The 26,364-nt window shown below is 52.2% G+C and overlaps 1 protein-coding gene across 5 annotated transcripts in view; it reads right to left on the reverse strand.

Moving 5' to 3' along the window:
- The window catches only part of PRDM11 (PR/SET domain 11), a 79,548-nt gene that overhangs the window by 47,680 nt on the left and 5,504 nt on the right, over positions 1-26,364 (reverse strand). For 2 of the 5 annotated variants that reach the window (XM_064492415.1, XM_064492414.1), the window contains exon 1: positions 23,832-24,188. The exons of 1 other annotated variant lie outside the window; for it this stretch is intronic. In XM_064492415.1, the coding sequence (XP_064348485.1) occupies positions 23,832-24,122 (291 nt within the window). In that variant the 5' untranslated portion in view covers positions 24,123-24,188. Of the gene's footprint in view, positions 1-211; positions 482-23,831; positions 24,189-26,364 lie in introns of those variants that run through there. 2 more of the 5 variants (XM_031459743.2, XM_064492416.1) reach the window with 2 other exon arrangements.

Consider the following 26,364-nt stretch of genomic DNA (forward strand, 5'->3'; position numbering starts at 1 on the left):
CGCTGGGGCCAAGGGGTGCAGGCAGATGAAATGAGCCCGGCGCTCCTGGCAGCTCAGCCCCTCACCCAGGGGCGGCCAGGGAATGCTGCCAGGCTCGCTTTGCCAGCTCAGAGCAGGTACAGGCGGGGCCTGGGGGTCCTCGTGTGGGCCGGCCCTGACTCCAAGCCCCACCCAGCTCTCTCTAGGGGAGTCTCCCTAGTCCGCAGCTTACCGCCCTCCTCCACCACCGCGCCGGGCTTCAGCCCCTCCCTTGGCACCCCAGGGTCCTCATGCCAAGCCCCGGGACACTCTTCAGGCCAGGACAGCGCTCAGCTCGGGCTGGAGCGCGCTCGGCCCCGGGACTGGGCGAGCAGCGTGTGTGACTCACTACCCGGGGCCCCGCTGGCCACACCCCTGCTCCTCGGCTAATCAGCCCCCTGCTCCCCACCGGGGCCCCAAAGCCGCCGGCAGCGGGGAGGGGTGTGGGGAAACGTGACGGCCTGCCCCCTCCTCCGAGCCGGCGGGGACTGGGGGCGCGCGGAGGGGGGCGGGGGCGGCCCGGGCCGGGCCAAGCCGCCCCCGCCACAGCCCCCCACCCCGGGCCGCCCTAGCCCCGGGGGCCCGGGGGTCGTCGCGGCCTCGTGTCCGGCGGGGAAAGTGTGAGATCCCGCGAGCGGGCCGGGGCGGCGCACGGGTCTGGCGCAGGGGCGGCGCGGGGGGCCGGGGAGGGCGCGGGCTCGCTCTCTCCCTCTCACCAACCTTCCCGGCGGGGCGCTCCCTGCCCGGCCCGGCCCGGCCCGGCCCGGCCCGGCCCTGCCCGGCCCGGCCCTGCCCAGCGCCCGCCCCCCGCCCGCCAGGCCCGGCATTCCTTGCGGGGGCATGTGGCTTCTTGCCGGCCCCGGGGGCACGCAGTTGGCTGGCGGCCGGGAGGGGGGCGCGCGGGGAGCGGGAGGAAGCGGGCGCCCGGGAGGGGCCCCCCGCCTGGGAGGAATTCCAGCCCCTCCCGCGGGGCTCAGCCCCCACGAGGGCCGGGGGGCGCCGGGCGGGCGTCTGGTGAGGAAGATAGCGCTGGGGAGGCTGGGCCCCGCGGCCCACCGAGCGCCCTCCCAGCCTCGGCAGCCCACTGGGCTCCGTGGCGGTGTGGCCAGAGGGACGCCGGCCACCCAAGTCTCCGGCCACCCACCGCACGCACGCCCCTTTCCCCACCTGTGCGGCCTAGGGTGAGGAGCCGCATCTGCCAGGGGCCGCACGCTTGATGCTTAGCTGACCTCACAGCCCACAGAAAGGTCCCCAGCCACCCATGAGGGGGCAGGGCTTGGGAGGTCACCGAGCCAGGAACCTAGTGCTGGAAGATGTCAAGTGACTCGCTCAAGGTCACACAGTCCATTCTTGGTGAAGTCTGGACTGGAGCCTGGGGCCTTCTGAGTAAATTGGAAACAGGAGAACCCCTGTTGCAAGCGTTTTTGATTCAGGGCTGGTTCACCTCCCTGCCACACCCTTAGCCGTCTTCTTCCAGAAGGATGGCTGGACTCGCCCTTGGGTCCTTAGGTGGGTTCAGGCCTCAGCCCACAGGTCCAGATGGGGGCAAGACCGAATGGATTTGTAAAGGCTCACTGAACACCCCTGCCCTGAGTAGCACTTCTCACCTGGATGGACAACATTCACACACAACACATCCTGAGGCAGTTAGTCTAGAGGTTAGCAGCCTGGGCACCCAGATCCCACTGCCTGTGTTCAAGCCCCACTGATTGACTATGCGACCCTGGGCAGGTGTTAAGGACTGAAAGTTTGTGTATGCCCCATCAAAATAAATAAATAAATAAATAAATAAATAAATAAATAAATAAATAAATAAATAAATAAATTCCTATGTTAAGCCCTAACCCTCAATGTTTCTGTATTTGGAGACCGGGCCTGTGAGGAGGTGATAAAGGTTAAATGAGGTCATAAGAGTAGGGCCCTAATCCAATAGGTCTGGTGCCCTTTAAGAAGGGGAAGAGACACCAGGGCGCTCTGTCAGGTGAGGACAGTAGGAAGGCAACAATCTGCAAGCCTGGAAGAGAGCCTTCACTGGAAACCAAATTAGCCAGCACCTTGATCTTGGACTTCCCAGTCTCCTAAACTGTGAGAAATAATGTCTATTGTTTAAGCCACCCAGTCTATGGCATTTTGTTATGACAGCCTGAGCTGACTAAGACAGCAGTTTTCTAACTTCTTCTGTTTCTTCATCAGGGAAATGGTGGCAAATATTAGATTCTATCACAGACATTGCTGTATTAAACGGACAGAGATGAGTTTGGAGAGAACTCGGCACAGTCCTTGTATCCACTGAAGAAAGCTCATCAGGAAGGTGGGGATGAGTGACATCATTAAGGAGTGGTTTTGAATTCTCACCATTGGATTTGATTTAAGTCAGTCATTTGCAAACTCTGGGACTATATTAGGAACTGACTGCTTGGGACCATTTCACATGGAGCTCTCGTGCTCTGGCCCCTCTGCCTTCCCCCGGCTCCACCTGTATGCCATGCTCCATCCCACCAGGGGCCTGTGAATTTGCTGTGTACTCCACCTACAGCACACCTGGAAAACTCCTACCCATCCTTCAGCCCTCACTGCCCCTCCATACCCTCTTTAGCCCCATGTCCCTCTCCTCATGTCACCCTTAGAACAGTCTTTTGTTAGCATGATTACTTGATTAATGTCTGTTTCCCATAAGAGATCATGAGCTCCCCAAGGACAGAGTGCAGGCGTTTCTGTTCACCACGGACTGGCCAGCCCTTGCAACAGTTCCTGGCATCAGGGCAGAACTAGTAAAAGACTAGCCAGGTACCAGGCATAAACTTTGAAGTTGGTACCCGCTCTCCAGGTCATGCCCTTGCAGGACTGGCACCTGAGACTGAAGGCCTCCTTAAATTTTGCACTCCAGGTGACTCGCTTGCCTTACCCTGGGCTCATCCTTGCCTAGCACATGGCATATTCTCAATAGATATTTGCCAAGTAAATTAATGAACAAATGACCCATGTTGTAACTCACTGCCCCCCCCCCCCCCCCGCTAATATGTCCTTCTGGCCTCATTGAGAATCTCAACTCGAAAAGAGAACTCAGAGGGGGAGACAGGGTGGGAGGGTTATTGTTCAGAATTCTTTTCTTGGGGCGCTCTCTCATGACCTCTGCCAGGCAGGGTAGGTGAGGTTGGCATTGAGAAGCAGTGAGAGGGTGATGGAATTAGACTCCTGAGGCCTGGAGCCTGAATTTGATAATAAGCGTAAAGTCTAAACTGTGTGACCACGGGCACATGACTTCAACTCTCTAGGCCTTAGTGTCTTCTTTGGTAAAAAGGAAAGAATCAAAATCGCTCCAGAGAAATCAATGAGACAAAGGCTGGGTCAAGGCCTTGAAAAGAGCCAAGTGCTACAGTTTGTAAGGGATATTAATAGTAAACTGGCTGCCAGAGGCAAGGGGGTGAGCAGGAAGAGAGATGAGAGAGGGGTTGGAGGGAAGAGAGACCAAAGAGGGGGGAAAGAAAAGAGGGAGCAGTGGGCAATAGTAAGAGAATAAAGGCTGAAGGGGAAGAGAGTGAGGAGAGGAAATCAGAGAGAAAAAAAGAAGGTGGGAAGGGACAAGGAGACTGAGAGACAGAGAGAGAGATGAGGGAGAAGGCACTCAGACATTTTTCTAAGTCTTAAATGGTCCTGCAAAAACCATCTCCTTATGAGAAAAGGATTCATTTGAATCTCAAAATAGAGATGTCTATTGGCTACTTCCTTTCATGTCTTATTTTTCCTTTACATCCCATCTTTGTTATGTAAAAAAAAATTGTGATAATTTATAACATAAACCCATACTCAACAGGACATTTGAGCAATCAGAGACTTCAGGAAGAAAGAATGATGCCAATTAAATCCAGATTCTGTTGCAAGATAGTAATCTAGCATTCCATTCAGTTCTGAGCCTCCTGGCAGCTAAAGCAAAAAGGGAAACACGATGGGTTACAAGGTATTCATTATTTGACACCTGTTTATTGACTGCACAGTTAAGTTCTTGCCATTCTTGGAGGGGTCCAGCTGCCTGGAGAACCAGAATCGAGCATGACTGATGTGCATTATGACTCCCTTCTGTGTCTGCGATCAAGGCCATGGGGACAGGGAGGGAGAAGATAGGATGTGGCAGAATGAACTTCCATTTAGGAAGACAGAGAAAACAGAGGCTTGTGTCCTTCACTGGGTCCATCTCAACAGGCACTGTCAGGCCTGAGCCAGGTGAAGCTCCAGGAACTGTTTCTGCAGGCAGCTCTGGCCCTGCTTGCCCAGAGAGGGGCTTGGGGGAGGGGTGGTCGGCAGGCCTCCTGGAGGACTCCAAGCTGCTGGCAATGCTCCCTCTCAGCTGGCTCCTCTGAGTCTGCACGCGCAGAGATTAGGCATGTTGCAAACCCGGCAGTGAGATGCAGACCAAAGAGGAGGGGACAGAATGAAGCTCAGGAGCCTGCGGCTCTGTTTTCACCCTTGGCAGGGTGCCAGGGTCCTGGAATGCCCAGCAGCCAGTGTGGCCAGAGGACTGGGAGTCTGTACCCACTTGGGGGATCCTAGAGGCTGACATCATGAAAATCTGGCAGGTCTGCTGTTATATCCCCCACAGCATCCTCTATTGCCCCCTCGGATGACAAAGAGACAAGCAGTTAGGGGGCTGGCCCAAGTCACACACTGACCTGGGCTGGGGACCCCAAGCCCTGGGTCTCAGTCCTGGCTATGCTGTAAACTTTTTAGGTGACCCTGAGCAAGTTCCTGCCTTGCCCTGAGCCTCAGTTTCCCTTTCCTTAAAAATAAAAGGTCTAACATGGTTCTTAACAGTAAACCATGGGGGTAATGGTGGGAAAGCATAGGATTATTACAGGGAATTGTTGAATTTATATATCCAGAAAACACTGCCTATAGAAAGAATAAATTATATGCCTTGAACTTATAAGTAAGACACACTTGCAAATATATGTAGATACTTCTGTGATGAACAAAAGGTATATCAATTAAAAAAACATTACTGATTCACAGAATCCTATGTCACCATATGTTTTATTAATCAACTCATACCAGCACAGCCACTCACAAGCTATGTGACCTTAGGAAAATTCATTCACCGCTCCTACCTTGGTTTCCCCAGCTGTCCAATGGTACTGATATCAGGACTGGTATCTAGGGCTGTTTTACATAGCATAGCACCTGGCATATGATAAATATTAGTTCTCTATAAATATTAGTTCTTTTTATCATCTGTTTTATTTATTATTTTAAAGGTGTAGCACATATCAGGTGGGCATATTGGTGAAAATTTTTTGACATTAAATGAGGGCCTTCACAAGCAGTTAATACCCTTAATAGAGAAACACTTTTAATAAATCTATACTATAATATAGATGTTCGTCCCAGTAGAAAAAACGGAAAAGAAAATGAAAAAGCAATTTGCAAAAGAAAAAAGACAAACGGCCAATATGCTTTATGGAAAACCACAAAACTTTAATACTCAAATAAACATTAATTAAAACAAACAAATATCACTTCTCCTCTATTAAATTGGCAAAGATTAAAAATCAAGATACTAGTCAGAGTTGGCAAGAGTGTAGGGAAAATAACCCTACGTACCTTACTGGCTGGAATAGAAATCGGTGTAAACTTTCTGCAGGGCAATTTGGCAATGCATATCAAAAGCCTTGAAATGAGAAAAACCTTTGTAGGAGCAATCCTAAATCTAGGAATTCATCCTAAGGATGAAATTAAGTTGTATGCAAAGATCTACCCACAAGGCTGTCCTCTGCAACACTGAGAAACAGGAAATAACTTAAACCTCAAAAACAGGAGAGAAGCTAATACATAACATACAATGAAATATTAGACAGCAATTAACAATGCTTTAGAAGAATATTTATTGACATGGAAACACATGCTCAACAAACTGCTAAAGAAAAATGAAAGTTATGAAGGGAAAGAAGCCAATCTGAAAAGGATGCATCCTGTATGATTCCAACTCTATGACATTCTGGAAAAGGCAAAACTATGGGGACAGTAAAAAGATGTTTGGCTGCCAAGGGTTAGAAAGTGGGCAGGGTGAAGAGGCAGAGTACAGAGGATTTTAAGGGCAGTGAAACTACTGTATATGATGCTCTAATGGTGGATACATGTCATTATACATTTGTCCAAACCCATAGAATGTATACCACCAGTGAATCTTACTGTAAACTATGGACTTTGGGGGATAATGATGTCTGTGTAGGTTCGGCTGTTGTAATAAATGTACACGCCTCTAGTGTTAACGTGTAATCAACAAATGAGTGCCTGTTGGGGTGGCCAATGGACTGGCCACATAGCTGAAGACAGATGTGTCCGAGCACACCTCCAACTCTTGGAGTCTGGGCTAGTCCTGAGACTGGTACCAGCTGTCCATCACGGGGGAGGTTGTGCATGTGTCCGGGCAGGAGGTGTATGGGAACTCTCTACTTTCCTGTGAACCTAAAACTTCTCTAAAAAATGAAGTCTTTTTTTTAATGAAAGTTGTGAAAAGACAGATACAAAATAATTCCATATAAAAATATGTATTTAGCTATATGGATTTGCACACACAAGTCTGGGAGCATACATTTTGGGATATCACTAGTGGTTAGTTGTGGGGTTTATGTTAAAGAGAGTTTCCATTTTCTTCTGTTTTGCTTAGGAGAAAAAAAGTCACTTAAAAGATTGTAAAAAAAAAAAACCCTCTTCATACTCATTTAGTTGAGAAATTGCTAATAATTGCTTAGAAGATAATATCTAAGATTCCTCCATCTTTACTCACTTTTCATTAGACACTGCGATCTATCCAGTTATTTGGGAGGAAGGAGGAATCAAAATTAAAGACTGAATACCAGGCATGTAAGTGCCACCTGACGCATAGTGGGATGAATGAATGAATCAATCAGGCGACCAACTGAGAAATCAGGGCCCCGGATTTCTACCATGAAGCACCTCTGTTTTAATATTTATGACTCCCATTTTGTCTAGTAAACATACTGTACAAATTGTGTAACAATTCATTCATTTTCCTAGTCTTTCCAATACACACAGGTTATGTGATAACCAGGGTGAACACCCTGGTTAGTTGCTATCATTCTAAGCAAAAGCAAAGAAATCTGGCTCGCTCATTCACTTGTCCTGCTGATTACGGGGAGCTGGGTGATTTTCATTACACTTCTTTACGTTCAAAAAATAGCTCGGTGGATAGACTAGTATGCAGAAATGAGACAGAACCATAACTTCACACTGTAGTATGGATGAGTCATGAGGCTGAGAAAAGAAATGAGACCCCAAGGAGTATATGCTGTATGGTTCAATTTATATGAAGTTTAAAAAAATGAGCAGAACTATGGTAGTTAGAGGTTACTGGCTATCCTTGCAAATAACTAGGAAGGGGCAGGAAGGGGGGTCTTAGGGTGCTGGCTATGTTCTATTTCTGGATCTGGGTACTGGTCCCATGGGTGTGTTAAGTTTGTGAAAATATATTGAACCACGCTATGCATTTTTCTATATGTATTTATATGTCAATAAAAACAAAGAAAAAATCTGCAGGGGCCCTAAGGGCAAGGAACTCCCATGGGGGGACCTCCAACCCCATCCAGCCCCTGATTTTGCAGCTGGAGGAACTGGGGTCCAGCCAGTGGAAGCTCCGGCCTCAGTCACAGCAGATTAGGTTTCAGGCCTTTATCTGCACAGCAGTTTCCACTGAGCATCAGCGGGGTACTGGCCAGGGCCTGTGGAACAGTCTCTCAAGGTGGTTCCTCCTGCAGAACCTTTTAGAGGTAATATGTCAACTCCACTGTGGTAAGACTCTGATAAGGAGTTGAAAGAAGCACTTACGAGTTAAGTAGAGAAGATGGAGAAAAACAGCACCTTTTTTATGAGTTTGTTTCTTACAGTAGATACCGCTGGTGGCTTACCTGGATCCCTTTCCCCCTTTTCTCCCACTGATGGAAGCGGACTTTGTTCAGGTGCTACACTGTCCTCTCCAGACCGACGGCCCTACCCTCGGGAGAAAGCACGCAGCCATGGTGGCACGTGGCAGCCGGGTCCTGCGGAAGACCCAGCAGGAATCACCTCGGGATGCGGCTGGCAGGGCAGAGCAGAGGAAAGGTCTGCTGTAGTAATAAATGTATTTGGTCTTTGTCCCCAGTTCCTGGAACAGAGCTCCTAAAACCTTTGGAATCTCCCAACAGGAGAAACTTTTGCTATTCCTAAGGAGCCGCTTGCTGTCACACCTGAGTTTATGCTAATGAGGTGACTTAGGATGGGGCCCCTTGATAGACTTAGGATGGGCCAGAAAGACCAGGAGATTAGAGTTAGAACTTTCAGCCCCATCCACTGACCTGGAGGTAAGGTGTGGCGGGGGTGAAGACTGAACGCCATAAAAATTCTTATACAAGATTCATAGAGCTTCCTGGTTGGTGAACACATCCAGATGCTGGGAGGGTGACATGCCTGGAGGGGCCATGGGAGCTCCACGTCCCTCTCCCCAAACCTTGCTCTAGGCACTGCTTCCATCTGACTGTTCTTGAGTTGTACCCTTTATAATAACCAAAAATAGTAAAGCACTGTCCTGAGTTCTGTGAATTGTTCTAGCGAATTATAGAACCTGGGAAGGGGGTCGTGGAGACCCCAGATTAATGTTGGTCAGAAGTATGGGTGGCCCAGGACTTGTGAGTGGCATTTGAAGAGAGGACAGTCTTGAGGGAGTGGGCCCTCAACCTGTGGGATCTGTGCTAATTTCAGATAGTTAGTTTCAGTTGGTGTCAGAGAATCAGAGCATGGTTTGGTACTGGAAAACATCTCTGAGACATGGTTAAGGCATTAAATCAACTAGTCCTAAAATCTGCCCTACTCCTGCACTCCCTATTTCACTTCTTTTTACTCCAGCCAGACTAGGACAGGGTCTCTGTTACGTGCGGCCAATGCCATCCTCACTGGTACCCTGCCCTACCAACGGTGCAGGCCCCACCTACCCGCAGGTCCAGTCTGGCTGGGATCAGAACTCTGGCTATGCCTCTGTAAGGCATCCACCTCCATGGTGCCTTGGCCTACAAAGGGGCAAATGGAGGCTGCAACATTATACCCCCAGTCGCCCCACTCCCCCAAGTCCAAGATCTGACCTGAAGCTATAAACCAAGCCATCTCCCTCAGGCAGTGCTGGTGGGAGTGTAAACTGATACCTCTAGGGAGAGCAGTTTGGCACCGGGAACCTTTCAAAAATGCACATAACCTTCGATCCTGCAATTCCATGTCTAGGAATTTTTCCAAGACACATGTGTAAGAGTATTCATTGCAGCCCTGTCTGGAATAGCAAAAGACTGGGAACAACCAACGTGTCCATCTGGATGTTGGTTAAATAAATGATAGCAAATCCATACAACAGGCAGCTGTTTCAAAAGAGGGAATAAACTCCATCCCCTGCTTCTCCTCTGCCCCTCCCATCCATTCTCCACACAGTAGTCAGGGCAAACCCTTATAACCCAAGTCAGATCAAATGGCCTGCAGTTCAAAAACCTCCATGGAGCCCCAACTCCTGCAGAGCAAACCGCAAAGATCTTCAGTGGCACTCCAGCTGGACCCAGGCTGCCCCCACTCCCTCTGGACCTCATCTCCTACCACTCCCCCTTCACTCCCACCGCAGCCACAAAGGCTGCCTTGCTTAGCCTGCTACGAGGCACGCTTCATCCTGAGACTTTGCACTGGCTGTTCCCTCTGCCTGGAATGCTCTTCCCCCAGAGATCCACAGGGCTCACTCCCTCATGGCCATCAGCCCTTTGCTCAATATCACATTCTCTGGCCACCTAGATAAAATTGCAACCCCCTGACACTTTCTACCCCTCCTTCCTTGCTTTATTTTCCTCCGGAGCACTATCACTATCAAATATATGTAGTACTTATTTATATTAGTGGCTAGCTGTGCCCCCGACTAGAATGTAAACTCCAGGAAGGCAGAGATGTGTGTCTATATAGTTCATTGCTGTATCCTCTGCCGCTAGAACAGTGCCTGGTGCAAAGTTAAGCACATGACCCAAAATCAAGGTAAAGAAGCATATGTATCATTTGAGAGGCAGCAGAGAACGGTGGTTGAGAGCATGGATTCTGGCCCTGGGCTGCCTGGGTTCAAATCCCAACTGCCTCAACCACTGTGTAATGTCCGGGGAGTGCCTTAACCCCTCTGTGCCCAGGAATGTTAATAGCACCTACACTGTAAGGCTGTTACAAGGATTAAATGAGTTAATGCTTGTTATTTACCTAGAATGGTGTCTGGCATGAAGTAAGATATATAAATGTGTGCTATATAAAATAAACGTGCCCTGTTTTAATAAAATTAAAAGGACATACACATTTATATGTGCTTACGTATGCACAGAACAGCTCTAGGCTATGACAGCTGCTGTTCCTGGGATTGAGGGCTAAGAGAGGAAAGAAACTTACTTCCCACTGAATTTTATGCCAGATGCATGCATTTCTAATTTTAAAAATAGATTAGTAATGCCTAGAAGTTAGTAACTGTTGAGGCTGGGCGACAGGTATATGGAAGTTCATTATACTCTTCTATTTTTTTTGTAGAGTAAAGAGTTTTAAAATACATATCAGTATTAATAGTTTAAAAAACAAGTCCCAGCCTATCCTGCCACTTCCCCTCCCAGCAGGCCAGCAAATGGAACACAAGGGGAGATGGCATCTGCTGATGGGGTGGGGGTAGGCGGCGGGGGGCTCCTTCCAACCACCTGCTGTCCCCATGGAAGGGGACCCTGAAGTCCAAGAAAATTCCCTGAGGCCCACCTGGCTCCAGAGTTCCCAGCACCAAGTAGACCACAGCCAAATAAGGCCGGGGGAGAAGGAGGTGTGCCTACTGAGGGCCAGGGTCAGGCTGCAAGCAGTGTAGGGTCTCTGGGCCGAGCTACCAGGGGCTCAGGGAGGCCACACTTGCAGATGTCAAAGCGGGAGGATGGGAAGGTCTTGACTGAAAGACGCCTGGCAATTTACATGCATTTAAGGATAATTAGAGACATTCTGCACTGATTGCTTGCTGAGTGCCAGGCAGAAGCTGGAGACCAGACATATCCTCTGGTGTCCCCAGCTCCTTACCTCTATGATGCTAATGCAGAAGGCAGAGAGTTTTTAAGCAGGGTGTCCCCACGTCACACCTGTGGCTCTTAAGGGGCAGGAGAAGGTGTGCTCTCAAATCTCACTGCATCCTACAGGCTATTAGAGCTGAAAGGTTGTGCCCAGGCCTCCTGGTTCAAGCCCCTCCTTTCTAGATGAGGAAATGGAGGCCCAGAGGGGAAATGACTTGCCCAAGGCCTCCCAGAGGAAGACTCTGGGAGATACAAACCCACCACCATCCAGTCTGAGCTCGGCAGCCCCTCCCCCACCCCTCTGTCCTCCCAGCCCCTCTCCACGCTGCACTTACATGTTCTTAGCTTTCTTGCCTCTGCACTCCTCCCAACACATCCATGGAGCTGAAGCCTCTACTTAGCGAGGTAGGATCCTGGTGAAACACCATGTGGCATTTTGGCCACAAGGAAAAGGGTCCCACTGTCTTCACCATGAGACTGGAGGGAAAGGGCTGCAGGTGGAGGGGCTGAGGACCATCAGGGGCCCAGTGGCCAGGCGCCAGCCTTCACTTCTCCAGCAGTCTCCTTCCCCTCCCTCCCTTCCTCCCTGCTTCATCCCGTGCCTGCCCTGCCCACTGGCTGTATATCCACCCAGTCCTCCCTGGAATTTCAGAATTAAAAGAAACCTCAAAAGTCACCTAAATCCTTGCTTCTCCAGGTGTGGTCCTCAGCAGCAGCAGGGGCCATCACGTGGCACTTGTTGGAAATGCAGAGTCCTGAGCTCCACCCCAGATCTTCCGAATCAGAGCCTGCCTTCAAACAGGAGAATCCCCAAGGGATTTGTATGCACAGTAGAGTTTGAGAAGCACTGGTCTAAACTGCAAGCGGCTGGAAGCTTCAGTATATATCATGACTGAGCACGCACAAGTACCTCTAACGGGGAAGTCACCACCAGGCAACCAGGCAACCACCCCATCTTTAGACAAGAAAGTCGTGTGTGTGTGAGTATGTGTGTGTGCATATGTGATGGAAGAGGCGGTCCCCCATGGGTCCTGAGCATCCTCTGCAGAGTTGGTCCAACTGTAAGCCTGCACCATCCTCTGACCCTGAGCCATTTCTATGGCTGGTCACATAGGTAACTAAGTAGGTCATGGCAACCACAGCATGAATAGTGTACAACTGCTTGCTGCCCAGAGCAGGGGAACTGGCTGGTTGACTGTTTGTTACAAAAGGTGCCGAGCTCTCAGCCCTAAGTTCTTCCAGTGCGGTGTAACCCACGGTCACCATCTGGGTTCATCACATCACCCCATGGGACTTGGGAGCACGGTAACCAATGCTACCATGCTGATGGTCCTGCTGTCCTGTGCTGGGAGTAATAAACCGTCTTGCTGATCTGAAGAGTCTTGGCCACGAGTAGCATCTATGCCATGAGATTGGGGTTCTTCCTTGACTATATGTGTGTGTGTAGTTGTGTCTATATGTCTGTGTGTGCCAGCAGTGGCCATGTATGAAGAAGTAATTAAATATCTTCCCCTGTACTCATGGAAAGGCTCATACATGGGGGCTCATACCATGACCTCAATCTGAGGGGATTCAAAGGGAACCTGGCCCTTCTTGAGTGCCCACCTTGTGCCAGGTGTTCCATTTTTTTTTATTATCTCACTTAATCCTCTCCACCACCCTGCAGGGTAGATATAATCTAAAACCCTTTTTACATTTGAGGAAATTGAAGCTCTACCAGCAGCTCAATCTCAAAATAGTAATGAACATAAATTATCTGGACACAGGCATTAAAGAAATAAACAAAGAGTGAGATGATTTCTGAGAAAGGTACCTGTGAATTCAAGATGATGGGGGCACTAATGATTATAATGACCATATGTCAAGCTGGTCCAAACAAATGGTGTCCTGGGACTCCTCCCACTGGGCTGACAAGCTCCGCACTGAGGAGGTACTGCGGAACCCTGATGCTCCACAGGGAGGTGCACCTGGCAAGGATGGAAGGCCTTCATCCTGGTCCTCCAGGAAGGAGGCAGGAGGGATATGGACAGGGGTTTTACATGCATTATGGAGGACATCCATTCATTCACTCTTGACTTTTGTGTGCTATGGAATGCCAGGCACTGTCCTAGGTGCTGGGAACCTGGGGTGAACTAGGTCCCTGCCCTCATGAGGCTTGCAGCCGGGCTAGAACGTCTGAAGGTTTCCCTGCTAGCCTCCATTCCCCTTTGTGCCACCAAGCCCCCTGGTGCCCTTGGGGAGCCCCCTTTTCAAAATGCTTCACTCTGATTGGTTGGACTAAAGACCAGACAATCAGCGCTCATACCTGCCCATTGTAGTGAATGGTGCAGGGAAGGGTAAAGGGCCCAGCCAATCAGAAGCTGCAGTTTTGGGGCTTTGGAGGAGTCTGCTGGGAAGAGGAACTGCTGAAAGAATAGAACTTAAGCATGGATCTGCTGGCAGCCAGCCACTGCGCTGCCACATATAATAGCCTGCCTATGAATGGAGCCAGTACCAAAGAAAGCAGAGTAGGATAGACAGACTGAGTCCTGACGCTACTGTGTGAGCCCTGGATCCAACGGTGCCTGAAGCCATAGATGCTCCGGACTTCTCAGTTTGCTGAGCCCATAAGTTTCACTTTTGTCTAAACCTGCTTGACTTGAGTTTCTGTCTGATTGTATTTAGTCCTTTTGACAAGCTACTGAGTACAGTTTCACTTCACTTGTTTTTCAGATAGGAACTGGAGGCTCAGAGAGCTTAAGTGGCTTGAACAAGGCTGCAGAGCAGTTGTCTGGAGTCTATCCAAGTCAAAGCCCACGCCCTTTCCACTACTGCAGGGTGGCAGCCTAGTGTTGAGGGTGACAAACTGCAATCAAGGTGGGGAGCTAGGGGAGGGACTTCCATGGTGGGGAGTAAAGGGACCTTCTAGGAGAGGTGGCTCCTGAGGGATGATTAGAACAAGAACGTGTTCTAACTAGAGACAGGCCTGTAGAGAGGCAGCAGAAGCAAGGATCCACAGCTTACAAACTGGTGGTTGAGCTTTATTTTTCCAGTTTTTTCTTCTTTTTTTATTTTTGCTTTTGTTGCCAACTTTGAAGAAAAGAAGATTTCATGTCAAAATGTGGATGTTTAGCTTTTCTGACAAATCAGAAGCACTAGCAACACAGGCAGGCAGTCCCCTGTGGCAATGATCTGCTGGAGCAAGGTGGTGGTGACCCTGATCAAACGAGCAGGGCACTTACTTTCCAGATCTCCAGCCGGCCTGTGTCATTCGGGGACGTCCCCTGCCTGGGTTGGGTTTCTGAGCTTGTGGCAGAGACCAAAGAGCTGCGTAGACACTGTCCTTTGAGAACCCTGCCTCAGGTGAGATGGGGGTGCCGGGGAGGGATCTCGCTGGGCTCCGAGCCTCTTTCCACTCTGGCTGCCCCTAAGTTCCCAGTGTCCAGAATAGTTCCCGGCAGGGAACTATTCCACAGGTGGTAAATGTTAGAAGAAAATGAGTGGGAGCTGGTTCCAGGGCCTCCTCACAGCGACCTTATCAACCTACTCTATGAGGCAGCTTGGTGTAGGAGTCAGGAACGTGAGCAATCCAGTGAGGCAGCTTGGGTACGGACTGTGGCTCCGCCACTTACAACCGTGTCCTCTGAGTAAGTTATTTCACCTTCTGTGCCTTCAGTTAGCCCTCCATAAAATGGGGGTAATAATAGTCCAAGAGGGTCGCTGGGAGCCAAGTGGTAAGCTGTCAGTAAATAACTATTGGCCTGAGCTCTTCCACCCATTCACTGACCTTAGAGAAATTCCTTCCCTTCTCTGAGCCTCAGCTCACCCAAGGCGGTTAGGTTTGATTCTCTGCTAGAACCTTCCAGCTCTGGTATTCTGTGCTAGGAAAATTCAGCATTCCTGCAAACTCTCAGAGCTGGACCACAAAGCAGCACCCCAGCAGGTCACAGGGGTCTCTCTGCTGAAGCACTACCATCACTGAGGTCACCACAGACCCAAAGGTCCATCATAGTAAAACCATTTCGTTCCAAATTCCTTTGGACCGGCTGAGGCTCATTTACTCCAAATTATAACCCGGAGGCCCAGGAACACAGCTGGAAGGAGCTGGCCCTCAGGGGCCCCTCTGGGGATCCCTGGGTGTCCTGTCCTCGCTTCTGAGAGCACGCAAGCGGGGCTTACCACGGGCGTTTCGCTGCGGCTGGCGCCCGGGCATCCAGCTGGCAGAGCCATTTCCATCTCTCTCACACGCCCCCGGATGGGAAATGATTCATGAAAACCAAGAAGGTAAAATTAGCCCAAAGGCTGCCGAGTAATTTATGCAGCCAACAGCCCCAGGAGGGAGGGAAGGGCCCTGCTGCCAGCTCCGTGTGGCCTCCTGGGGGCTGGTGGAGGCCAGCCTGGCCGTCAGGAGCCTCTGCCTCTGGGGTCTTCTATTTCTGGACTCAGCCTCCAGGACTGTTGGCAAGGCTTCCGGAGCTTTCTCTGACCCTTGCCCCACCCACTCAACAGATCCGCAAATGCCACTGGGAGCCGGCTAAGTGTCAGTGGATCACTGGGAAGACACACACGCATTTCATCCTCACTTCAACCTTAGGGAGAAAGTTTCACCTCCTCTGTTTTATAGGTGAGGAAACTGAGGCTCAGAGAGGCCAAATGGGTGGCCAAAGGGTAAGTGGCAAAGCTTGAATTCAAACCCGATCTCGTGACCTCCAAAAGTGGTGCTTCCCCAGACACAGGGTGCTGTATGCCCAACCCTGAGTTCTCAGGCTGGGGCAAGGGGGGCGGACCCGGCGGGGTTCCCTGGCAAGTCCCACCACGCCCTGTCATGTGTTTCTCACAGTCTCCGGACTGTCTAGGATCAGAACCTTGTCCTCGACTCCAAACCCAGTTGTTTCAACTGGCAAGGTGGAGAGTCCCCAGTATCCCAGTTTCTTCAAAAGGGTTTGAAAAAAATGCTAGTCTGGGTCCCGAGGCATAAATCATACCCCTAAAAAGGAGGGAAAGAACAACAGGTATCAGCAAGCCCCATGGTCCCACTTCATGGGGCCGTACACCAAGGTCCAGAGAGGGGAAGGAACTTACTCAAGGCCGCACAGCAGAGCCTGGGATGGAACTGCATCTCCTGAGTCCTGCTGCAGAGAACCTACTGTCAGAGCTGTTCAAAAAGAGAGCAAATCTGAATTGGGGGTGGGGGGGATTCCCTGCACACAGGGGTAGCTGAGGTGGGAGTCACCCAAGACGTCCAGGGGCCCTTGATCTGGTTCTGCCCCAGGCATCTGGCCCACTTTTGGAACCAGTGAGCAACTGGAGAGGGCTTCTCACCAGGCAGTAGGTGAGGCCGTCTCGAATCCCGTTCCACACCTGTGGGAACTGGGGTGAGTCACTTTGCCTCCCCAAGCCTGGAGGAAAGATGGACGTGGGAAATTGACAAGAAAGCGTGTGTGTGTGAACCACCCAGCAGGCTGTGAGTGTCCCAGAGGAATGCAGGGGTCCTGTATGAACTCGGTCACAGTGCTCACCCTCACCCCCTCTGGCCCCTGGCTTTGCCCAGAGGAAATCCAAGGCCAGCCATGAGTGACACCCCTCACCTACCCACGCAGAGAACTTGCCTCTGTCCCCCAGGGCGGGCAGCTGTGCGCCAGTGAGACAGCTCAGAGCAGCACCACCCATTCCCAGGACGGTTCAGAGCAGCTCAGAGGCACTGTCTCCCCAGAGTGACCGCAGGTGCCGTGGCCCGGTCCTGAGCTCAGCACTTTCAAATATCACCGCCCTGGACCCTCCCAACAACACTGGAGAAAAGGTAACTGGGTACTCATTTTAGGGACATACAGAGAAGCTGAGTCACTTGTCCAAAATCTCACATCCAGTCACACAATTATTCACTTGACAAACATGAACCAAGTGCCCGCCGTGCGTCAGGTGCTGTCCCAGGATGAGACAGCTGTGTTGTGGCCCTCCTGGCCACGAGAGGCATTGTAGTGGTTCACTGGCAACCTCCAGCCACTCTTTCGGGATTCACATCCCAGCTTCAACCCCCTATGACCTTGGGAAGTCACCTCTCTGGGCCTCGGTTTCCTCAGTAAATGGAGAATAATAATGGTTTATACCAGGAGGTAATTCTGAGGATTAAGTGAAGTATTACAGGTTACAACTTAGACTAGCACCTGGCACACAGTAAGTGCTCAGTAAACATGGATAGTTATTGTTGAACCAGGACGCAAGCTCACGTCCCTCCAACCCCAACACCCACGCTTTTAACTCTAAGCTAGGCTGGCTCGGTTTCTTGGGTGTGACCCAGTAGCACGGCCGGTGAGGGTCTATGTCTTTATCAGGAAGTGGGTTCGAGTCTCCTTTCTGCTGGCCGCCAGTTCAGCCCAGCCCAGCCCCTGGGCCTTCCTGAGCCTCTCTTTCTCCACTGTTAACATGGCCCCATGATGGCTGCTCTCCTGCCTCCCTGGAGAAGTACCCAGAGTCCCCAGTGTTGCTGCAGGCCCCTGCCCACACCACAGGACAGGCCCAGAGAGCAAGGCCAGCTGAAGCAGCCACACTCTGCCCTCCGCCACCTCTGGCTACTAAGAGGGTTTGTGTTTAGTGCTGGGGACAGGCAGGGCCCCAGGCCAGCCACCGTGCTTCTTGCCTTTCAGGAAATAATCCCAGCCCTCTGTGCTCACTCACCACAGATGCCACTGACCAGAGGGCAAGAGGTCAAGCAGGGCTGCCCCGCTGGGCACTTTCTGCCAAGCCTATCATGTTGGGTAGCCTTGCGTAAAAGAACTGAACGAGGAGCCAGACAGCACAGGTATATTCCCAACCCTGCCAGAGGTTAACTGTGTGGCTTTGGGAAAGTCACTTAATGTCTCTGGGCCTCAGTTTCCACATCTGTGAAACGGCCTTGACAAGGCTGTCTACTTCACCAGGTGGCCGTGCAGAGCCAGTAAGATGGTGACATAAAGGTGGTTTAGAACCTGAAAGGGGTTGGGGGGATGGAGGTGTGAGAGAAAGAGCCAAGGGGCCACCCTTTCCAGCAGCACTACCCATACAGTCACCTGCAGAGATTCGTCCCAGGGGCTGAAAGGTAAACCCAGGCCTGGACCAGCCAGTGTGGCCCAGAGGGGCCCCTGGGATCTCAGGGGAGAGGTTGGCCCCATGCTGCTTGCTTCTCCTGCCCACCACACAGTCCAAGGGAGATCAAATCCCCGGCCACAACAGGTCCCATTGAGAGCTGGTAAATCTGCTCAAGGTGTGGGTTACGTTACCAGGTTCCTGGCCACCACCACCAAGCAAAGGGTCAGGCTGACCTCCTTCCCTCCCTGTAGGCCCCGATCCAGAACCTGCAGGGCCAAGCCGGGCAGAAATCTGATCACCCACTGCATTCCCAGGCAGCAGTCTCCTCTGGGAAATCAGTGGACAGTAGGATGAAGCCATTGTAAAGGCTGGAGCCATCCTGGGTTGCCCACAGAGGTGTGTCTGGAGCTAATGCAATCGAGAGACCCCAGGATAATATTATTAGGATGTTACAAGGTGCTTGGCGCAGCATTTTGCACTTTGTGTGTGTTATCTTACTTGGTTCTCAGAGAAGCTCTATGATAGAGATGTTACTGTTATGTCTGTTTTACAAAGGATGAAACTAGGCACAGAGAGGTTAAGTCGAGTTCCCAGAAACACCAGGATTTGAAGCAAGGCATTTGGACTCCAGATTCCACTTAAGCAGCCACCCAAGAGTGGAGTTATTCAGAAACACGCCTTCTGAGTATGGGGGGAAAAACCTAAGTGTGAAAGGGAAAAGGCTGCAGGGGCCATGGCCACTGTTTCCAGGTCTCTGGGGACAGGGAGGGGGCAGGGGGCCGGAAGCAGACTTTCCCCCTGGCTAAAAAGAGATTCAGGAATACTCAGGGACCTACAGGGGGACATTTGGTTCTCTGCAAAGTCTCAGTGGATAGATGTTAAATACTGCACAATACTTCTTTAAAAATGCAACAGGCTCCCATAACCCAGCAGTAGCTACTCTAAATATGACCAAGGAGACAAAGCAATAAAATCAGAAGTAACCTGAATGTCCAGTGGTAGGAGACTAGCTAAATAAGTGATGGCCCTCTCCACTGATACATACACTCATTTCAAAAAAAAAAAAAGAAGGAAAAGAAAAGAAACAATTGTGGTAAACTCACTATGTAAAACTATGACTAGATTTCCTAGATCCAATGCTAAGTGAGAAAAACAATATGCAGAATGAAACCATTTGTTTAAACACACACATGCGTGCGTGCACACACACACACACACACACACACACACACACACACACACACACAATAATGGTGCATATTCCTGTAGGTTCTGTGTGCAATATGTAGACAAAGGCCTATAAGGTTATTACCAAAGTAATAACAGTGATGATTAACCTTGCAGAGGAGGCTGGAATGTTGTGGTTCTCAAGAAAGAAAATATTTCACCTTTTAAATAATATATGTTATTTTACAGCAAAGATGTATCTGTATATTCCTTACATAGTTAAAACTTAGCAAAACAGCATTAAAAAGACACAGTGAGCTGTCTTGGGGACAGGGAGCTGCTGGTCTCTGGAAGTGTGCAGGCATCTGCATTGGGGTGGAGGGATGTACTGTGAGGGGGTGGGTCTGGCCTTTTCGAACCTCAGAGCCTCATCAGGAGAGTGGGAGCAAAGCCCTCCTGTCCCCACCCACCATGAGTGGCTGTAAGGAGCACAGAGCACCAGGCCCTGCAGGAGGGACAGGCCAGGAGTTGTGGTCCCTCAGTGACCCAGTCGGAGGCACGCAGGTCAGCTACTGAGAGTCTGCCTCCCGCAGTCCAGCTCTCCCTCTCCCCTTCCCCCAGTAATTCCTAGCCCCAGCCCTGGGTCCAAGCAGCCCCCATGCCCCTGGCCAGCATGCCTGGCCTCAGCCTCAGACTCCCAGGATGGGGGCCGCGCCTTTGGGAAGACCTCACACTGGGGACAAGAATTCAGGAAGGAAGGAGGAGGAAGTAGATGTAAAACGCTTATAGGGCTGACTGCCTCTGACTGTGACACTGAACCCAGATGACAGCCCAGGCCACACAGTGAGCCCTAATTCCCAACAGGCTGAGCCTCAGCCCCAGCCAGACCCCTAGCCCTACTCAGGCACTGGCTCCTGACAATATAACCAGTGAAGATCCATGAAGCTCTGAGTTTCAAGACAGCTTTGGAGTCAAGAAGAGAGCCAAGAGATATGGGTCTGGGACCCAGCTCTGCTTCTGACTTCCTATAAGCCCTTGACAAAGTCACTGACCCCCATGGAGCCTCAAATCCCTTATCTGCAAAACGGGCTCACAGGATCTACCTCCCAAGCCTGCTGTGTTGATGAAGTGAGATATTGTCCACTTAGCCCCTTTGTGAGCCACACAGAGTCCCACAAAACACAAGGCCCCATCTGTGCCATGGACACAGGGCACTGAGAAAAGGAGATGGCAACATCTGAACGTGCTACAAGTGTGGGAGCCCAGGGGCAGCCAGAAAGGAGCCCGTCGCTGGCCCCAGGCAGGGACCAGGAAGCAGCAGAGGGATTCTCCAGGAGAGAAGGGCGCAGGAGGAGACAGGAGTGAGTCCGAAAGGGCGGTGGAGCCCTTCTTGGCCACTGTCCCAGGCTGAGGGTCAGGGTGCTCTGGGAGGGCAGGGAGCCACTGGCAGGTGCCAGGGAGGAGTCTGGTTTCTACCTGAATCTGGGGGAGTGGGCCCCTGGGAGCCGGGCCAGCGAGTCCTCGCCTCACCGCTGGCCCAGGGAGCCAGGGCAGACAGACAGAGCTACAAGGGCAATCAAGGGAGAGGAAGAGCAAAGTTCAGCCACTGCCAGAAGCTGAGACAGGCTGCGGCCAGCAAAGGGCAGGCCTGGGAGGACTCCACCTGGGAGGCAAAGCAGCTTGGGCCATGCAGAACAGGCTCGAGGGCCAGCGAGGAGAGGGGAGGGCCCCGGAGAAGCAAGGGTAGAAATCCTGGGCTCTGGTTCGGGGTGGGCAGCAGGACAAAGCCTGAGGTGGGTCCAGCTGCCCCAGAGCTGCCCAGGCCTCCCTCCCCCACTGCCAGGGCTTTGGCAATACTGAGCCCAACACGGGACCAGCCCACGGGACAGGGAGCCAGGGGGTCCGAGGACTCAAGCCACGAGCCTCCAAGCAAGATCAACGACAGCATCCCAATGACTCCCGCGAACGCCTGCCCAGCCCCATCCCGCAGGATCCCCGGCAGCTGGACTCCCCGCTGAATGGCAGCCAGACAGCCCAGCCTGCTGTGGGGCCCAGCTGACAGGGAGCTGCAAGGAGGGAGCCAGAGACTGGGCCACCCTGAACAGGGCCCCGAGGAGGATGGTGTAGGTGGGGCTGGCAGGAGAGGCGCTTCCCACAGCTCCCTCCTAGGCAGGCCGCTATGCTCCCCGTGGACTTGTGGCCACACGTAGGCCCAGGTGCACTGTGGTCTGTTCCCAGGGACCCCAGAACAGGGCAGGTCACCTCCTTTTGGGACAGGAAGCTGCGCCAGAGCTGAGTCTGCCCTGACACACGCTCTCTGCTCCCTTGAGCTGGCCCAGGTTGGGACACCAACTGTTCCACACCAAGTGCCACAAATGCAGGCCTTGCCCATCACAGGGTTCGTGCAGGAAGCAACTTCAGGCCCCCGTTGACTGCTTACCTCCTAAATGGACACCACACCATCACACACCAGGCTCCTGGTGCCTGGCCAACACCCCAAACTCAGCCTCAGACTACAGGCCTCCCACCCACACTCCCAAGCATGGCTCTGGACTCCTAGGGCGCGGCCGGCACAGCCCCTGTGAGATCACAGCACTGGCAGCTTAGGGCAGTGGGGACAAGAGCATTCTGCCTTGGCCATCCAACCACATCAGATGCCAACCACTGAACAGAACAGCCTGGGAAGCCCTGCTGCTCATGCTGAAGAACTGCCTGCCTGTCCAGCCAGGACTGACTCCCAGGGCAGCCAGGCACCTACAGAACTATGGGGTCTGCCTACCAGCAACTCACTGCACTGGGGACAAGGGAGCAGCCTTCCTCAAGGCTGAAGACTAAAAGGAAGCCCCCTAATGGCCCTTTCAGTCCTGTAAAGCACCTACTCAGCCCGGATCTCATCTCCCACCTCAGGACCTCTGCCACCAGGACAGTCTTCAGCTCTCAGATCCTTAGCCTGGTATTTGAGGCCTCCCTGGTCTGGCCCTAACCTGCCTCTCCAGGGCCATTCTGCCATCTCTTCTCCAAACACCCTGATCACCTGCCCTTCCCTGAACCATCAGATCCTCACGTTGCCTGCCTTTGCACATACTGTTCCCAGTGCCTAAAATGTTCTTCCTTCTTCCTCCACCTGGCAAACTCCTACTTCTCCTTCAAGGCCCAGCTGGACGTCACTTCTGGGAAGCCTGATCACACTCTCCCACCCCCACCGCCAAGGAAGAACACTTTCTCCCGTCCCCACCGAGTCCCTGAGCAGCAAGGCACTGCCTACCTTCAATCACAGTTAGGATCTGGGCCAGAGCTGCTCAAACTATTTGTGGTAAAGAGATTTGTTTTTTTAAAGTTTTCCAGTCTGTTGCCAACTGACGCTTTTGTTAATTACAATATAAAATGACGCTGCAGTGTCAGTGAGTTTCTCAACAGTTCTCTGTGTCTGTACATGTCTCGCTGCAGACCAGTCACACAGAGATCACAGATGGGCAATGGTCGGCAGACCACCCTCTCCATGGCACTGTTGGGGCCCTGCCCCTGGTTTTCCCAGAGGGACCTATGTGGAGGGCCCATCACATTAGGTTTATATTTGGACCTCCAGAGCCCAAGGGGGCACTCTGTGAACATCAGCTGAACCAAGTATTGGATGGGAGGGTCCCAACAGCCCTGTAACAGGGGCAGTACCTGTGCTAGGCATCTCCATTTCACAGATGAGCACATAGGAGCACAGAGAGGGTGACTGGCCTGATTTGACAGCTGGCCCACGCTGAACTTTTCCGAACTGCCCAGCACCACAGGGGTGGATATTTGGAACCTGCAACCCTCCAGTCCACTCTCCCTCCCAGCACAGGCTCCTGACAGCATTTCCCACTGCAGTAACAGTGAGGCAGCCCCATGCAGGAGTGAAGAGCTCACTCTCCAGACTCAGACCAGACCTGGGCTCAAATCCTGGCTCAGCCTTTCATAGCTGTATGGCCTTGGGTAAGTCATCTGACTTCTCTGGGCCTCAATTTCTCCTCTATTAACTGAGACTAATAACACGAGTTGGGCAGCAGGCTTCAGGCTGAGTCTATGCAGACCTATAGGTCTCATTCAGGTTTGGCTAATACTGATGTTTATGAAACACCTGGCATCACCCAGTCTGAAACTCTGACCTGGACCTTCCCTTTCTGCTCACCCTCCCCACAAGACCCAACATCTTCTCTTCAGGGTAAATTCTTCGCTGGCTGCTGAGTTTGCTGATTTCCTGGAAGATCTCACGGCCCTGCCCTCCCCTGCCCCAGGCTAAGGGGCTTCTCCCTTCTATCCTGCCTACCTCCCTGGGACACCTCGAGCTTCTGATCCTCTTCACCTCCTCTCCAAATACCAGCCCCCTCTGGAACACAGCTGGTCTGAGGGGCAGCCTTGCACCACCCTGGGAAAATGCCCCCTGTTTGGCTGGGTTAGGGCAGTGAAGAGTTCGGTTGTGAGGTCGAGTCAGGGCTGCAACTCCACCCCCACCCCCCGGTCCCGAGCCCACCCTCCCTGTACCTTGGGCCATGACAACGCTGAGTTCATCCTGGCTGGGTCACAGTCGGCTGCCCCCCCAAGAGGCTCACTCCCTGCGGGGGCTGAGGGTCCCATGGGCTGCTCCCCGTTCCCCTCAGCCGTCCCGGAGCCTCCCAAGCCGGCCATCTCCATCCCCTGGGCATCGGGCAGCAGGATCGCTTCCTGGCCCTCAGCACTTTTCCTTGGGGAAAGTACGAGATAGTGGAAGAAGCCACTCTGGGAAAGCTGACATTGTGGGGGTGGTTCCATATTTACATGCTCGGTGACGTCCATATCAGCCCAGCCCAAGACAAGCTAATCTTCCTGCCTGCTGGGCCCTTTCGCCCTCAACCCTGCCCAGAGAAGGAGCCCCCTGGTCACCACCTCCTCCCGCCCCAAGGTCCCTCATGCACAGTACCCGGGGGCTGCTGCCTCTGACCCCTCAGGATGGGGTGAGCTCCTGCCACTGTGGATATTCAAGCTGTTCAAGCATTGGCTGGACATCCTGTCCTTTTGAAGGGGAGGGCCCAGAGACTAAGCCAAACACTCTCAAAGGTCCCCATTCTGCCCTGATTCTAGGAAGAGGGGCACAGGCGTACAGAGGAAAGGATGCTAGATTTGGAGGTAGAATTTTAGCTTGGTCACTCCCTAAATTGTATGACTTCCAGCAAGTCACCTCCCATCTCTGAGCCTGTTTTCCAGCTATAAAATGGGGTTCATGAGAGCCGGCCTGTCTGCCTCATGGGCCAATGAAAAAAGGATTTGGGAGAAGAGTGACGTTGGGAAGAGAGTCCTGGGTTGCCCTTGAGATCAGGTAGGGTGGGGAAGAGAGAGGGGTGGAAGGGAAAGCCCTAGAAGGCCCTGACAGCTCCAGAAGCCCAGGTGTGCCTCACTTTGCAAAGGGGTCCCCACCCCTCAGCACCTACCCCTGACCTGAGGCTGATGCAGGGAGCAAGACAGCCAGCGGCCCTCTGTCCTTCTCCACCTCTGCTCCCCTCACCCAAAGACATTCCACTGGAGGTCTCTCATCTGTCCAGATGTGCCGGCAAGATCTGACCCATGAGGCTTCTGGGTGGGAAGATGGTCCTGAAACTGGCCTGTGTAAACCAAGAGCTTAGAAATCAAATCCTGGGTTTAAAGCAACCAGGGGACCTGCTGGGAATTGTTACATAACACAAGCAGGCGACCCCTAAAGTCTCCTGGGTTAATGTGGTCTTCTCCAGGTGACTGGAAAGATTAGTTTATAGCTGTGTGAGCTGAAGCTAGTCACTTAACCTCTCTGAGCCCAAATTTTCTCATCCGGAAAAGGATGTGGAAGGGGAGCCATTGTCAGGTGATCAATATATGGTCCTCCTAAAACATGGTCCTGAAAATACAGAGGAAAATGTTTTCTTCCACAGAAGGTAGTGCAGGACTGACATTACCCTCCCCAATTACAGAAAGGGAGACTGAGGCCCAGGCATGTTTGACCTTGAACATAAGCCTGTGGTGGGTGTATAAGTGTCTGAAGGTGTGGTCAGGTCACCTTTAAGTAGAGAGACCCCCTTGACTCACTCACTCTCTCATAGCCAGGCACCACTGTCCTCAGCAAAGGGCACAGGATTATTTCTGTGCCCTGGGTCATGCCTCCCTATGGTCATGACCTCACACCCAAGGAGGTGGCCCCAGAGCTGTCCCTGTGCTGCACACTGGTATTCAGTGCTGCTTCCTCTGGATGAGGCCAGCACTACTAATGATTCTCACTTTGCAGTTGAAGAAACAGGCAACCCCAAGAGAGGGAGCCTCTGACCCACATCTCAAAGCCGCCACTTGGAGGAGCCGGATGAACCTGAGGGCCACGCCCCAACGCAGGGCCCAGCGTCTCCACCCACACGCTCCCCTGGCTCCCTCTCAGCTCCCCTCTCCCCATCTTATGTGGGGTACTTACGTGGCTACTCAGAAATGAAGCCAGACATGCTCTAGGAAGCCTGCAGGCCCCAGAACTGTGCCCCAACCCACTGGCGCTGAGCCTGTGTGGAGGGCCAAGTTCTGGCCCGCCCCCTCCACCTTTCCTCTTGGACTGGCCCCCACCACGCCCTCATCCTCATCCTCTCCTACCTTGATTACTCTAACAGCCTCTGAATCGGCCTCCCTCCCTCCAGCCTCACACTAAGCCGCCGCTGCTGCTGATCTCTGGGACCTGGATCTGTTCTCCACGTCAGCTTTCTCCTCATAAAACCCTCTGTGGCTCCCAGAGGTGCCCCAGACAGACTGTAAACTGCCAGCACAGCAGTCCTAACCTTTTACAACCTGGCTGGGACAGATCATCAGGGTCAGGTGGGAGGGCTCAGGAGCCAGGAGACCGGGTTCAAATCCCGGCTGTGCAGCTTACCAACTGGGAAACCTCGGGCAAGTTACTCCACCTCTCTGAGCCTCGGTTTCCTAAAGGATAATAATAATACCAATATCAGGGTGCTGCTGGGAAGAGTAAATAGAAAATGCACGTGAAGCACTTTGCGCATAGTAAGTGCTCAATTCATTCACTCATTCCACGAAT

The sequence above is a fragment of the Camelus dromedarius genome, chromosome 12, assembly GCF_036321535.1.
Source record: "Camelus dromedarius isolate mCamDro1 chromosome 12, mCamDro1.pat, whole genome shotgun sequence".
Taxonomy (NCBI): domain Eukaryota; kingdom Metazoa; phylum Chordata; class Mammalia; order Artiodactyla; family Camelidae; genus Camelus; species Camelus dromedarius.